This window comes from Microcebus murinus, chromosome 6 (genome assembly GCF_040939455.1).
Source record: "Microcebus murinus isolate Inina chromosome 6, M.murinus_Inina_mat1.0, whole genome shotgun sequence".
Lineage (NCBI taxonomy): Eukaryota > Metazoa > Chordata > Mammalia > Primates > Cheirogaleidae > Microcebus > Microcebus murinus.
The window spans coordinates 99,556,554-99,572,342 of record NC_134109.1 but is presented as its reverse complement, the minus strand read 5'-3'; the positions used below and the strand labels follow the sequence as shown (position 1 = coordinate 99,572,342).

The 15,789-nt window shown below is 41.6% G+C and overlaps 1 protein-coding gene across 11 annotated transcripts in view; it reads left to right on the top strand.

The window, feature by feature from the left end:
• HERC1 (HECT and RLD domain containing E3 ubiquitin protein ligase family member 1) overlaps nucleotides 1–15,789 on the top strand; it is a 217,817-nt gene that overhangs the window by 167,625 nt on the left and 34,403 nt on the right. For 10 of the 11 annotated variants that reach the window (XM_076004460.1, XM_076004459.1, XM_076004465.1 and 7 more), the window contains exons 68-77: nucleotides 632–734; nucleotides 2,318–2,487; nucleotides 3,674–3,812; nucleotides 6,102–6,271; nucleotides 7,446–7,615; nucleotides 7,894–8,059; nucleotides 8,878–8,954; nucleotides 9,710–9,962; nucleotides 10,438–10,590; nucleotides 13,549–13,854. In XM_076004460.1, the coding sequence (XP_075860575.1) occupies nucleotides 632–734; nucleotides 2,318–2,487; nucleotides 3,674–3,812; nucleotides 6,102–6,271; nucleotides 7,446–7,615; nucleotides 7,894–8,059; nucleotides 8,878–8,954; nucleotides 9,710–9,962; nucleotides 10,438–10,590; nucleotides 13,549–13,854 (1,707 nt within the window). The remainder of the gene's footprint in view (nucleotides 1–631; nucleotides 735–2,317; nucleotides 2,488–3,673; nucleotides 3,813–6,101; nucleotides 6,272–7,445; nucleotides 7,616–7,893; nucleotides 8,060–8,877; nucleotides 8,955–9,709; nucleotides 9,963–10,437; nucleotides 10,591–13,548; nucleotides 13,855–15,789) is intronic. The other variant, XM_076004466.1, reaches the window with a different exon arrangement.

Here is a 15,789-nt window from a genome sequence, read left to right as displayed (position 1 = left end):
TAATAACCTAATAAAAGCTATTTTTTCAAATTATGGAAGATTTCTTGGCTGTGCAAAAGACTTCCTATGCAATTCTTTTATGTGGGTTTTCCTGACAGATTTAATAAGCAGTGCGATTTACATATCTTCAATTTATATTCAGCTTCAGATCAACCATCATATGTTGTTTGTGATATCTTGATGGTTCGACTAGTAAATATTGAGCTAGGGTTCAGAGAAGCAGGAAAGCCCTCTCTGGGGAACATATAAAGCAGTTATTGTCACCTATGAAAGCTAAAATACTTAAACTAACAGGGAGCAGCCTATGGCTTTACATGGTTTTGCAGTGTTCTGTAAAAAGTCATGGATTTCTCTTTGGTCTCTGTTGCCCAGAGCAATGCTGGTACTTCACATGGGGTCCTAGGAATTTTAGTCAAACTTCCTCTGCCCCTGCATACTTCCTCCCCTAAATTCAGTTAATTTGCAGAGCAGTAGGAGAAAATAACATTTAGGAGTGTGGATTTGGGTGAAACAGGTAGATGACGATTAGTATTTTTATTAGAAGATAGTTCTTTATATGTGCCAGTAGACAAATTCAAGAGTGTTTTATTTTTCCTTCTTAAAGTTTGTGCCTTACACTTTTATTTTTCAGAAAGTCGATGCCCTTTGTGGAATTGGAATAAAAAAGGTAGCTTGTGGAACTCAGTTTTCTGTTGCTTTGACCAAAGACGGCCATGTGTATACCTTTGGTCAAGGTAAGGCATTTCGCAGTTTACATTGCTTGTTTCGTATACCCATGTATTACAGAAACATTTGCCTTCCAGTGTTATAGAAAGTGCTCTAAATCAAGTTATTTTTTTTTTGTTCTGGTTGATGAATAGCCACTATTACCATCATTCATTAGCTAGTTTTCTGCCTGCTTTTATGAATTTTGTTATAAGGACAAACTTCCCTTCCCATTAAGGTCCCTTATGCGAGAGCCTTCACTATTGCTAGAAGAATCCCTTCTCTAATCCTTCCCCTCCTCCTTTCTACTGCCTCCGACATGCTGCCACAAATACTACCTTGACCACCAGAGCTCCTCTGTGTCCCTTTTAGAGATTGGGGCTACAGATCTTAGGAGTTGGAGGAATTCACAAACATTCATGGTTCAAATCTTGAGAAATCCTATTCACAGTGGGACTTCTTGGCAATATATTCACCTTCTTAAGTGGAACTTCTTGGCAAGTTGAAGTGACTGAGGGTATGTGAGACAGGAGTAAGGAAGAAGAAGAAGTAAACCATACCTGAAGTTTCCAGTTGTGGGAGAACATTGATGCCGCTGACTGAGGGTGTGAGCTGGTTTGTAGGGAAGGGTTAGTTTTACTTATGTTGAATGGGGCCATCTGCATGCCTAGATAAATGTATGGAAATGTCCAGCAGGCCATTGAGAATTTGAAGCTGGAACTCCAGAAAAATTGGTTATAGAGATGTAGTTTTGAGACATTAACTGCATAATGGTAGTAGTAAAAGCCTTATTAATACAATCTAAGAAACCCAGAGAGAGAATATACAATGAAAAAAAAAGAGAATAGAACTGTGGGGGATGTGAGTAAAGGGCAGGGAAGCACAGGAAGAGGATTTGGGAGAGTTGGCTTTGAAAGGAGTGGTAAGAAAGGTAGCTGGCAAGCTGGGGTGGCGCAGAGTCTCTGCGAGGGAGGAAGAGCTCAGGCCATGTTACCAGAAGGTTACACAGTGTCCCATGGGCTGGAGTCTGAGAAAAGGCCACTGCAGTAGGCAGTTACGAGATAACTCATTGCTTTTTTTGAGAGTACAGTTTCAGTGCATTGATGAAAGTGAAGTTAGGTAGCAGAAGGTAGCCACCTAGAGGTCCTAGGTGGGCCATCAGTCCTAGAGGACATTGGTAGCAGGGGCTGGCTAGCACATTCTAGAAGTTTGGCAGGGTAACAGGAGAGGTTGGATGGAAGTGTGAAAACAAGACAAGTTGAATTGACCTTTTTTTAAAGAATATAAGAAACTTGAGGGCCTTTGTGAACTTATGTGCCAGTCCTTTCAAATATGAGGATATTGGAGGAACCTCTTGGTTTGAAATAAGCTACTGATTTGAGATTTAGTTTTCTTTATTTTTGTGAATAAGGAGACTGTGACATTTTGCAAAGAAACAGCTTCAAACTTTTTATTTACTCAAAATCTGGTATACCTTGCCAGAATAGCAACTTTTGCCCCAATGAGTTACATATGTTATTGTTATTCCACCACAAAAAGTTAAAGGACTGATTAGAAAATATAAAAGGACTGGTGTGCCATCCATAACATTTTTTCTTGCTATTTTTTTCAGATCGCTTGATAGGTTTGCCAGAGGGGCGTGCTCGTAATCACAATCGACCACAGCAAATTCCTGTCCTGGCTGGAGTGGTCATTGAAGATGTGGCAGTTGGAGCTGAACACACACTTGCTTTGGCATCAAATGGAGATGTGTATGCCTGGGGGAGCAATTCAGAAGGGCAGGTAGATATTTATCTTGCTTGCTGCTCTCATATTCTAGAAATCTGACAACATTCCTCATTAGGGAAAGGGATAAGCTAAGAAACTCGTAATATCTACCACAGTGCTCCAAGCACATCACTTTGCCATAGGACTAATTATTTTGTGAGTCTAGTTATGCATCTCTCTCTCCCTATTGTGGCCAAGGAAGTATTATGCCATGGTTTTTAAAAAAAATCTGGCAGTAGAGCAGAGTAATTAAGAACAACTGAGTATATGTGTATCTACAGACATTGATAAATGCCTGGCACATAGTAAGCAGCACTATATGTACTTGCTACTGTCATCATTGTCACCATTACTTCAGTAATACATAAGATTAGGTCCTGGGAGCATCAGTTGATCTGGGAAGTCATCACCCCTATTATTTAGAGGAGTGAACAGAGTCTCTGAGAGATGGAGAAAAGACTTGAGAGGTTGATGTGTTCAGCCTCCTCTGTCTATGGAGGAGGGAGAGACCTTGGTGGGAGATGTTTGAGATGCCTACTGCGACAGTGGCTTTTAGCCCCACATGCAGAGCCCCTCCCCTTCCTCCATCAATCCTCTCTGGGTCTGGCTTCCCCTAGGCCAGGTACCCTTACATTCAAGATCTAGTGTTATTCATAGTAGCCTCAATTTGGCTCCTGTGGTCTCATCACTACATTAACAGAAGCTGGAGAGTTAATGTTGAAGACACCTTTGGGAGTTCCCTGGCAGTGCCACGACATGATCTTGCCTAATGATGTTGGGTTGTTGAGCTGCTAAACACTGGGTGTTCCCAAGAATAGAGATCTGGAGATAGGAATGTGCTTCCATGTATGTGTTTATTTATGTTTATTTATTGTTACACACAAATCAATGTGTTTTAACTAAAAGCTCTATAGATCATTCTGTTATTTTTTAACTTTCCAAGAATTCATTGCTTTTTCAGAAAAGGACTCATCTGTTAGATTTGGAACGGCTTCACTGCAGCTTAGTTTTTAGGAGACAGTCTGAGTTGTGAGGAGCATTATGATAGAGAAAATCAGAATTTATTTCATTATTGATGCTGATGCTTGGTACAGATATTAACTTATTTATATCTGTTACTATCTAAGACAAATTTCATCGTCTTGACTTTCTCTCTTCCTCTTTCTAATTGAATTTCTGTGTCCTTGTAATTTATTCCCAGCTCGGTCTAGGCCACACCAACCATGTTCGAGAACCAACCCTGGTAACAGTTCTGCAAGGGAAAAACATTAGGCAGATCTCAGCTGGCCGCTGCCACAGTGCTGCATGGACAGCACCACCTGTCCCACCAAGAGCACCAGGTGAGGAATGAAATATCCATGCTCCTGCTGCTGCTCAGCAATACCCTGCTGCTCTGTCTGCTTGCCAGTTCCAAACCGCATCCAACATCATTCTAAAACCAATAAGCCTTCCCCCATGCAGCCAAAGCATTCTTTGTGCTACCAGCACTGTAAGTACTTTAATAGCAGGCATTTCTGCTGCTGACTTCAGTATGAAGCAGTCCTTATCTGCACCCTCAAAAGAAGAAAACCTATTATTTATGCAAGCAAAAACATATAATTTTAGAGAAGCAACTAAGTGTTTTTATATATTAAAAAAATGTCAAATTATAGCTTTCTAAGGCCCATTGTTAGGAATAAAGATTAAAAGCCACTCTACCCTATCTCGAAAGAGTGAGACCATTTGTCAAATTTTTCACCCTAGTTAACCATTTGATGTCTGTGCATTGGCATGGCAAATCAAATTGCTGACATTTTACTCCATGTGTAGCAGGATTTGTGGGCTGTTTCTAGCTTTTTCTTCTTTGTTTTACTTTTTATTATGAAATCCTTAGAGAACTACAAAAAGATTTAAAGAAAAATATAATGCATACTGTGTACTTAACACCCAATTGTGGGCCCCTTCTGATTGGATCTATCTTCTATTCTCCACAAATGTAAACTTAATTATGGCATTTGTCATTCTTACTTATTTATTCATATTTGGGCTGTTTCTTACTCAGGCCCCCAAGCCCTTCCTTTCTACCATCCCATGATGTCTAAGGCACTAGAATTTCTCTGAAGCAACCTTATGCCTGAGAGCTCAACATTTTCTTCCCTTTTTGCTAACTTCTCTACTTCTTAGTCACAGGTCTTTGGGAAGGCTCCCCATAGAGATTTTTTTCTCAAAGTAGGACTGCCTGATAGATTCCAAATGAGCAACAGATGGTTTCTAGTTAACAGAATCAAGAGTGAGCAGTGCTGCCTCCATACTGACAATTTCAGGTATTGAGTGGCTTCAGAAGACTTTCGCTTCCATTTCAAGGCAGAGGCCATATACGGTGTGGCAGTTAAAGGTTCATACTCTGGGACCACACTGCTGATGTTGAATCCCAGCTCCTCCATATATGATCTCAGTGACCTTGAGACTCAGTATTTTTTCTGTAAAATGAGGGTAATAATGGCATCTATTGTGAAGAACTATAGGAGTAAGTGAATCAATTGATACAAAACTCTTAGACTAGTGCCTGGCACATAGAAAGTACTCAGTAAATGTTGGCTCTTGTTAAGAGTAGTGGGAATTAGCTAGCCAATTATCATGTGAACTGGAGCCAATTATCATTATAACGCTGGAACTTGGGGCATGGTAGCTCACATCTGTAATCAGAAGCACTTTGGGAGGCTGAGGTGGGAGGGTCACTTGAGGTCGGGAATTTGAGACCAGCTGGGCAACACAGACCCCCATCTCTACAAAAAATAAGAAAAATTAGCTGGATGTGATGGCATGCACCTGTAATCCCAGCTACTTGGGAAACTGAGGCAAGAGGATCACTTGAGCCCAGGAATTTGAGGCTCTGGTAGGCTGTAATTATACTGTACTCTACCCAGGGCAACAGAGTGAGACTGTTTCAAAAAAAAAGAAAAAACAAAAAACGGTAGTGGGAATCAAGCTGTACAAATCTTTATTCACTGGAAACTCAAATAAGTTAGAATCTTCTTTTTACTCTTTTATGTGTTTTTATAAGAGGGTAGCCATGGATGCAGTTCTTGTAGTCTTTGCTTCTTACAGAGCTATTATTGCAGTCAAAAGCCTTCATGAATCATACACCCATATCTTTCTTCTGTCATGGCCGCTTTCTGTCAGATCCCTAGTGGGTATAGGAGGTGGCTCTGCTAAGTTGTCCATTTACATTTTCCAGAACTGCCTATCTGGTTCTTGCTCACAACTCACATTATTATGAAAATGACAATTATTAGATATGAAATGAGGAATTCAGCTTGCTTTATGTATGTATGTGAAGGAACTGCTTAAGTCCCATTATTAAATGGGAAACAAAAGGAGAAAAGACCAAGTTTCCATAATGATAAATAAAGACATTTAAAAACCAACACAGCTGCATGAAAAAAACTAAGATGAACTAATGGATAGAGGAATAGATACACATAGGAAAAAGCAAATATAACAAAATATTAATTACAGAATTTAGGTGGTGAGAATGAATATCCATTGTATAATTATCTCAGTTTCTCTGTGTGTTTGACATTTTTCAGAATATGAAAAATGAAAGCAGTGCATTTTCCTTCACAAGTGCTTATTTGCTTTCTGAATAGGTGTGTCAGTACCTCTACAGCTGGGCCTGCCTGATGCAGTCCCCCCCCAATATGGGGTGCTGAGAGAGGTGAGCATTCACACCGTGCGGGCCAGGCTGCGGCTGCTTTACCACTTCTCTGACCTCATGTACTCGTCCTGGAGGCTACTGAACCTCAGCCCCAACAATCAGGTAACAGGCTGGCTTGGTAAGCAGTGTCCATGATGTGTTTACCAGGCCCCAGGGCCTTTGGAAAATTCTTTCATGGCTAATACTTCCTTTACTCTCAGTACCCAAGAGAAGCAGAAAAGGCAACAATTCTATTCCCATTTTATTGCTGTTTTAGGAACAGGCCAGGTATCAGTCATCATGCAGCTGGGCACAGAGTGATATTTTTTTCTGTGTTGGGTTTGTCCAGAATTTGAGAAAGTATAAATACCTAAGCATGTCATGTATTTCTACAAAGTCTAATATATGATTTTAAAACATAAGCATACAAAGCTATTTGAACCATAGTCAAGGTTGTTATATAAATTAATCTGAGAAATTTAGGATGCTTTTTTTCCTCCCTTACAAATGAGTATTCTGGGTCCTATGTAGGGGCGGTGGGGGAAATTAAAGTAAATTTGGCTGACTTGTCTGTTTTTATAGCATAGTTCAGTAACAAGCTGGCTATTTTGTTTATGGGTATGTGTTTAACGTGTAGCCATGCCTGCCAAAGTGTGTATCAGTTTATAAAACTTAATCAAAAATCCTTTGGGTACCCAGTAATGAGCATATGAGCGATATGACAAATCACTATTAGAAATAAATAATCAACCAGGCAGCAGAATACAGAACAGCACTAAATGGAGTGTTTGTAAATTGTAATTAGTTGGAGAAATGTTTATGATACAAAGTTAAGTGAGAAAAGCAACTCAAAATTATATAAACAGTATGATCTCAACAATGTGAAAAGTGTATGTCTACACATAGAAGAAAACTGGAAGGAAGTAGATCAAAGTGTTAATGGGATCATCTCCATAAGGTAGAATTATGGATCATTACATTTGTGTGTATGTGTATGTCCTTTTCTGTATTTTCTAAGATTTTTAAAAATATTAATTACATATTTTATCAGAAAAAATATTTTTTAGAAGTTACTAATAATTACAAATACCCAGGTTTATGCTTTTTAAGTACATTTCAAAAAGAATGTGTGTTCTAAAAGTGAAAAGTGTGATTTCTTTTAAACTTAAACTGCCGGGCGTGGTGGCTCACGCCTGTAATCCTAGCACTCTGGGAGGCCGAGGCGGGCGGATTGCTCGAGGTCAGGAGTTCGAAACTTAAATTATGCCATTTCTGATAACCCTACTTTCTGTTACAGAATAGCACATCGCATTATAATGCTGGAACTTGGGGCATTGTACAGGGACAGCTTCGGCCTTTGTTAGCCCCAAGAGTCTACACTCTCCCAATGGTGCGCTCCATAGGAAAAACCATGGTTCAGGGCAAAAACTATGGACCTCAAATTACTGTAAAGAGGATATCAACCAGGTTAGCATATGTATGTATGTTTCACTAACCAGATGGAATTTTTTTGGATGAATGTTACTACTAACATTCGTCTCTATAAGCCTTAACGTCCTCACTTGTAAAATACGATGGTACTTACCTTGGTATCCAGTGTGGTTACAATGCGTCTAGCAGTGTTTGACTGTTGTTAAACTGGCCTGTTCATTCACTGACGGGAAGATACCATCAAGTGATCTTTGTAGTGGTTTGGGGAAGTTGGTGAGAATTATATTTCATTCCCTTCTTCCTTTCTTTTAAAGAGGACGAAAGTGTAAACCCATCTTTGTCCAAATAGCGAGACAAGTGGTGAAGCTGAATGCATCAGACCTCCGTCTCCCTTCCCGAGCGTGGAAGGTTAAGCTGGTTGGAGAAGGGGCCGATGATGCTGGAGGAGTGTTTGATGACACCATCACAGAGATGTGCCAGGTATATTCATGCAGTGTCCCCTGCTGAGTCATCTAGTCAGATAGTGGCCATTTTGCTGTTTTCAGTAATCATTCTGTCAGACATGTTTTTATAAATGTAGCAAGGATATATGTAAGTCTCAAAGTCATGCTGTTAGTGATATATTGGTGAATTAGAGCAGTGGTTTGTGAAATATGTTGTCAAGATACCTTGCTATATGTAAATGTCAGTGCTTAGCCATCTACCAGTGACTCACCATCTGTTGTGCTAGAATATTGGCAGAGGAAACAACCACACATATGTACATTTATGTAAGACACAAATCCAGAACCACCCATATGCTTGATTTATTCTGGTGCTTTTAGAACAAAGTAGAACTGGCAGGTTCCAGGGGAATTAGAAAAGAAGTGTTAAAGAGATCGGACCAGTTCAAATTTTAGATCCTCATTGGCAGCTTTGCTTCCAGATCAGCTCTGTCCCTTACAGCTTTGCCTCGTATCAGAACTTTTCTGATAAATCCTGTGACTAAAATAATGCTTGACTATCATTTATTGAGTCTATTTGAAGTATCACTGCACTCTCAGCAACCCCAACTCCTGTACTGACTTTTTTTCATTCATCTTGGCTCTTCATACTGCAGGACATTTTCAATATGGGGGTTATCCTAATTTCATTTTAAATCAAAACCACAGAAGTAAAGTATAGAGATGCTTGGTTGTCAAATAGCATTATAAATCCTCAAAATATTCTCTTTTTAGTATGATCTTTAATGTAATTGGTTCATTCTCTTGATGCATTTGATTGTCATTTCTCAAAAAATGTTTTTCTTTCTTCTACAGGAACTTGAAACTGGTGTAGTTGACCTTCTTATACCCTCTCCCAATGCCACCGCAGAAGTGGGTTACAATAGGGACAGGTATGGCAGTCAGCAAGTGTTTATTGAATGTCTAAAATAATGGTAATAGTAATAGCTCACATTTCTCGAGTGTACTCAAGTACTGTTTTAAGTGCTTTACATGTATTATCCCCTTGAATCCTATTTATAACCCTAAGGAGTAGATACTGTTATTATTCTCTTGTCACAGATGAGGAAATAGGTGCTTCCATCGAGACTTAGTATTTCTTACAAGACTAACTCAATGGTTATATACACTCCATCATGAAACCTGACTTATTTTGTGTTTCTGAAGGCTCACATAGCCTCCCCTTAATTAATTTTCGGCACCAAAATTCATTAAAAACCTTTATTATACTATCAAATCACAGAGCTTAGTATTTGCAATTACTTATTATCCTTATGTTTGCAAAATATTGCATTTTAGAACCTGCTTCATGGACTTGTAAATAATAAATGAAATGATTTTAGTAAATACAGCATTCTGGAGCAGGTAGCTTAAGATCATTTGTTTGCCCCAAAATATGGTTCCTGTGCTGTCTAAAACAGTAGCCACAGTTCACATAGGGCTGTTAAGCACTCAAAATGTGGTTAGGAAAGCTAAAAACCTGAATTGCAAAAACCTTATTTAATTAATTTAAATAGCCACATGGCTATCATATCGAACAGCATAGGTGTAGACTAATGTTGTAGCTATAAATAAATAAGTTGTGGGTAACTTATTTCTAATAGAAATGAGGACAATTTTGTTTGAAATATTTTCTTTAATTCTACAGGTTCCTTTTTAACCCCTCTGCCTGCCTCGATGAACACTTAATGCAATTTAAATTCTTGGGGATTTTAATGGGGGTTGCCATTCGCACAAAGAAGCCTCTGGACCTCCACTTGGCCCCTCTGGTGTGGAAGCAGCTGTGCTGTGTCCCACTCACCCTGGAGGACTTGGAGGAGGTGGATCTGCTCTACGTGCAGACTCTCAACAGCATTCTTCACATTGAAGACAGTGGGATTACCGAGGAGAGTTTCCATGAGGTAAATCCTTGCTGGTCTTTGTTTCTGCTGGTGTTGACTTCTCTATGCACAGACTAGAGTTTTTCTGTGTAATTCAGATATCGTCTTCCACTTGCTGTCTGGATGATCCATGCCATATCTATACCATTGCTGCCCTCAGCAGTTCAACCCCAGCCCCCAGCTTCTGCTCCTTCCTCCTTAATTCGTTTTCTGCCTAGTAGAGTGGAGAACCAGGGTGGACAGGGAGGCCTGGGGTGACCAGAATTTAGCAGGCCTGATTTGGAGGCAGAGAAATTCAGTCCCATTTTTAACTGCAGCCAGAGGAGTCAGCACATTCCTGCCGATCATGTAGCTTGATCAGTCTTACCTCTCTTGTTCACCTTGTTTCATCTTTAAAAATCTTGACTTTCTTACTAATGTGCTATATTTGTATGGAACATACTTTTTGTTGTCATTTCTACCATGTAATAAAAATTCTTTATTATTTTGCTCTTAGATGATTCCTCTTGATTCTTTTGTTGGCCAGAGTGCTGATGGCAAAATGGTTCCTATAATCCCTGGTGGAAATAGTATCCCACTCACATTTTCCAATAGGAAGGAATACGTGGAGAGGGCCATTGAGTATCGGCTTCATGAAATGGATCGACAGGTGAGATGAGACATTGTGGGAGGGACATGTAAATGCTTGGGTTTGTCCCAAACAAGAGATGACTGGTTACTGTCATATTTTGGCATATGTATTTACTGTGTTGACTCATTTGTATCTATAGCTCAGATCCTATTCAGAGGCTTCTCGGGCCATGTCCTTCGGTCTTCTATCTCCTTAATCAAGGACTTTTATTTTTAAAGACAGAGTCTTGCTCTGTTGCCTGTGGCTAGAGTGCCATGGCATTAGCTTAGCTCACAGCAATCTCAAACTCCTGGGCTCAAACGATCCTCCTATCTCAGCCTCTGGAGTAGCTGGAACTACAGGCATGTGCCACCATACCCAGCTAATTGTTTCTATTTTTAGTAGAGATGGGGTCTCGCTCTTCCTCAGGCTGGTCTCGAACTCCTGACCTCATGGGATCCTCCTGCCTAGGCCTCAGAGTGCTAGGATTACAAGCATGAGCCACTACACTCGACCCTTAATCAAGGCCTTAAATCAGCTCTGAATTGGTCATTGGTTAGATTGAGGCCAAGCTCTCGCCTTGGCATTCAGACCTTGTCTTCTTACTCCTCTTCAGTCTTATTTATCCTCATATCTTCCTGCTCCCCAACTCAGTGTCCCCACACCAGTTGGTTTAGTCAGAGTCGATGTGAATGAACCCCCCAATGCTGGTCTTATAATCCCATATGGGTCCCTTTTTCTCACTCCTGCTGCAATTTTTCAAGCTCCAGCTAAAGAATGTATCCCTACCACATACTGGCTTTCCTCCAGGTCACTAACCTGTAAAGATCTTTTACCTTACTTTGAAATTCCTCAGGATGTATCACATACTTCTATGTTGTGGCCAGAGTTTGGGACTTGTTTCTTCAATTAGCTTGTAAGATATTGAATGAAGAATATATTTGCTATCTCATTTGAGTTATACTTGTTCTGTGCTGACAAGTAAATAAGCATTTAATAAATAATGGGAATATGAATGAGTGACCATAGAAATGAATATTATATCCAAAACTGGTTCTTTTGGGTATGCAATCATTAATAGCCATTTCAATAATATTTTGTTTGCAGAATATATTGGGGTCTTCTCAAGAGCTGGACCCAAGCTCTGAAGCTGTAGAAGTTTAATAATTTGAAGTATACATATTCCGTACCCTTCATTTCTGGTTCCTTTTTAGACTTTGGCTTTGGGCCAAGCCTTTCTGACTAGACTTGGCCCAACTATATTATTAGTTTAGGGAAGGTGGGTCCTCTCAGTGATGCTGTTTACACAGTCAAGGCTTAGGGTTTGTCTCCAATTCATGAATATTTTTAATCTTCAGAGAGTAAAAAATTGACTAAAAATATGTTGATCACCTTCTGCATGCCAGGTATGGTGCCAGACACCCTCACATGCAATATTTTCCAAAGTGACTTGTGAGGCGAGGATTACTGTCACCATTTTACAAAAGAAAGCACTGAGTGCCCACAGCAGAGCCAGGTTCCCAAACCAGGCTTAACGGTGGTCCCTAGGCTCTCCCAGGGGCCCTTCCTCTGAGGTCCAGATGGATACTCCCATCTCCATCAGTCGTGCTCTGATCTGCCCTGACTCTGTTCCTTTCTCCGTAACAAGCCCTTCCCTTCCTCTTCATCTCTTAGAACTTAGTGTTCATCCCAAAGCTGTCCCCAGTTGTCCCCCTACCACCTCCAAACAGCCAACTCCATATTTCAGCCTCATTTTTTTACAGACAGCTTTTGTTTTCCAGGCATGACAGCTTGTTTTTTGGCAGAATTTGGCTGGGGTATTCCCTTTAGTATCAGTAGAGACTGTCCTCACTGCTAATCCCCGATCCTTAGGGGAACATGAGAATAAATCTCATTTTTTATTCATAAACATATTCTATATTTAAGATATGCCATGATATTATGGATACATATTGCTACTAAAAAGTTTACTGTGGTGAAGCAAATTAACATATCTATCATCTCACAGAGTGACCCACTTCCCCAAGGGGTGGCTCCTATTCAGATTCTCAGACTTTTTTTTTAATTGTAGATAGTTTTGAGTTGGCTCAGAGTGAAAAAGTATTTGTAAAACAAATCTTGAACAGTGATGATTCTGTGGGAAGGGTGCACTGCAGCCTTGGAGGAGACAACTTTCTAAACAGACTGTCGAGGCAGCTCTGGCTGCTCCCCTCTTGGCATCCCCAGCCGGCCTGTGCTCAGGACCGTGTGAGGGAACATAGTGATATGATTACCTAGCCACATGGACTTTGATGTAGTTGCTCATATGAAATTCTCATCAGAGTCATGTGGGAGCAGCAATGTCTGCCTCATTTTTCAGATTGGAAAATGAAAGTAAAAGAGTTGGTTAGTGGTGGAGCTGGGATTTAGAACCCAAGTCTCCTGACCAAATTCTTTGCCTTTTCTATTGCCTTCCTAAAGAAGGACTTCCCATTTTTACTTTCTTCTTTGTATGTTTCAAAGTTTTTTACAAGGAGCACAAATAAATTTTACAAAAAGGATATAACTATTTTCAAAAGAAAAATATAAATTACAAAAAGAGTAGACAGCTAGACGAATCCTCCGAGAACATCTTGCATTGATGAGGAGATGAAGTGCCCACACCTAGCACAGTTTAACAGCATGTGGCCACGTGTGATTGGGAATATGAGTGAGTGGAGCTGGCACTGAGGAGGGTCCCCCAGGGGCTGGGGTTTTGTGGGGGAGGGAAGGCAGACTCCTAAATTGGACTTGAACTGGGACTGGAAGGAGGGTAAGAGTCCCACAGCAGGGAGAAGCTGTTAATGGGTTCAGAGGCAAGGAGGGTGAGCCGTGTTCACTGGCACTCATGCCTAGAGGAATGAGGGACAAGTGAAGGGTCTGGGGACCAGGCAGTGCACGGTGCCCAGCCTAACTGGGTCCATGCTGGGTGCCAGGTTTCTGCACACTTGTTGAATGAACAACCTTTCCTGGGAGCAGGTGGCTGCGGTCCGAGAAGGGATGTCCTGGATTGTTCCTGTGCCACTGCTGTCCCTCCTCACAGCAAAACAGCTGGAGCAGATGGTGTGTGGGATGCCCGAGATCTCTGTAGAAGTCTTGAAGAAAGTGGTGCGGTACCGTGAGGTGGATGAGCAGCATCAGCTGGTGCAGTGGTTCTGGCACACACTGGAAGAGTTCTCCAATGAGGAGCGGGTGCTTTTCATGAGGTTCGTGTCAGGAAGATCTCGACTACCAGCCAACACTGCTGACATTTCTCAGAGATTCCAAATCATGAAGGTTGATAGGGTAAGTAAGCTTTTCTTCCTCGATAATGTCTGCCCTTATCGCTTCCCTCTTGCTTGCACGTTGGGAAAACCTGCCTGAATAGGCCACCAATTCATGCTTAATGTTTGGAATTCTCAAATTAAAGAAAAAACTTGTTCAGAAGCATCTCTTAGATTCAATGAAAAAGTCCTAAATGGATGTAGAAAGCATACTTCAACCAACAACTTTCTCTAAATCTTCCAGTATCTTCTAGGAGTTAAAGCTGAACTTGGCAGAGGGATCATCATGTTGCCTCTGCCTCTTATTTCCCGTCTTTATTGTGTAACTTGTACACTGGGGCACGGCCTTGTTTGTTTGTTTTTATGAAGATATTAACTGTTAACTGGTGGGCGTGCTCTGCGCTGCCTGTGTGGCGTGCACCGGGTAGGCGGTGCTGCTGCTCTGCAGCCTGCAGAGGCCCCAGCTGGTGAGCCACAGCCCAGCTGCCGTTTTGACAGATGGCCTAGGAATAAAAGGGCTTAGAGTCTGAAAAGCACACTGCTTCCAAAGTCTTTCTCAAACACCCATCTGGCCTTGTCACTCTCCTCCTTTAGGGACCCCCTGTGTTGACTCCAGGATAAATGCCAGTGGCCTTAGCTGCCTTAAACACCTCCACAGGCTGGTCTCTGCCCCACTTTTTGATATCACCTTTTTTTTTTTTTTTTTTTTTTTTGAGACAGAGTCTCACTCTGTTGCCCAGGCTAGAGTGCCATGGCGTCAGCCTAGCTCACAGCAACCTCAAATCCTGGGCTCAAGCGATCCTCCTGCCTCAGCCTCCCGAGTAGCTGGGACTACAGGCATGTACCACCATGCCCAGCTAATTTTTTCTATATATTTTTAGTTGGCCAATTAATTTCTTTCTATTTTTAGTAGAGACAGGCTCTCACTCTTGCTCAGGCTGGTTTCGAACTCCTGACCTTGAGCAATCCTCCTGCCTCGGCCTCCCAATGTGCTAGGATTACGGGCATGAGCCATCGCGCCCGGCCTTGACACCATGTTCTGGCCATAATGGGCTGCTTGCCTTTCTCCCCAGCAGACCATGCTGTTTATAAACTTCTGTGCCTTTGTGTAAGCTGTTCCCTCTGCTTTAGTAAGTTCTCCTTCACACCCCTTTCCCTCTGTGCCTGGAAAGCACTTATTCCTTCTGGAAGCCCTATGCCAATGTTGTCTCCTCCAGGAGCTTCCTAGATGCTTTCCTGTGCCCCCATCCATTCCTGAAGGCAGACTTAGCGAGCCAGACCTCCTTCTGTCGAACTCCTGTACACATGGTGCACACCTCGAACATGGTACTTACTGCGTCAGGTTAGGAAATGTCTCTGTTCCCTCTGTTTCCACTCTTCCCAAGATGGGCAGTCCTCCGAGTAGGGCCCATGCTGTTTATTCAGAAAACAGTAAGGAAAGTAGGGCCTCTTCACACAAGGGCCCTCCCCGTTAATTTCAGTGTCTGCCTTTCTGGTGTTTTTCCAGAAACTGCTCCTGGAGGTTGCTGTAGCCAAAGCTGTTCCTCTCCCTGCTGCCTCCTGAGCTGCAGGCCTGTGCTCTACCCCAGGCTGGGCTCGCTGGAGAAGCCACATGCAGGAAGGGTTATGAAAAGAACATTTCCATAAATTTTCTACATGACTTAACAAGAACTATGAATTGTACATCTGTTTTGTTGCTTCAGAGAGATGTGGGGGGAAGGAAATTTCTTCTATTCAGCTCTGGAAACAACCACTGGCTTATATCTGTCCTAGGCTACCCCTGCCATTCCAGGAGTTAATCTACCACTAATTCCCTGCTTTGGGGTTGTCAGCCTCAGAAAACTGTCTACTATGGTGTTTCCTTTTTCCAGTACCCACATTTAAGTTAGAGCCACCTGGTGGCACCTCCCTTCCTAGCTGTTTTCAGTTTTTCTGCCTTAGAGCTCTGGTACATCTG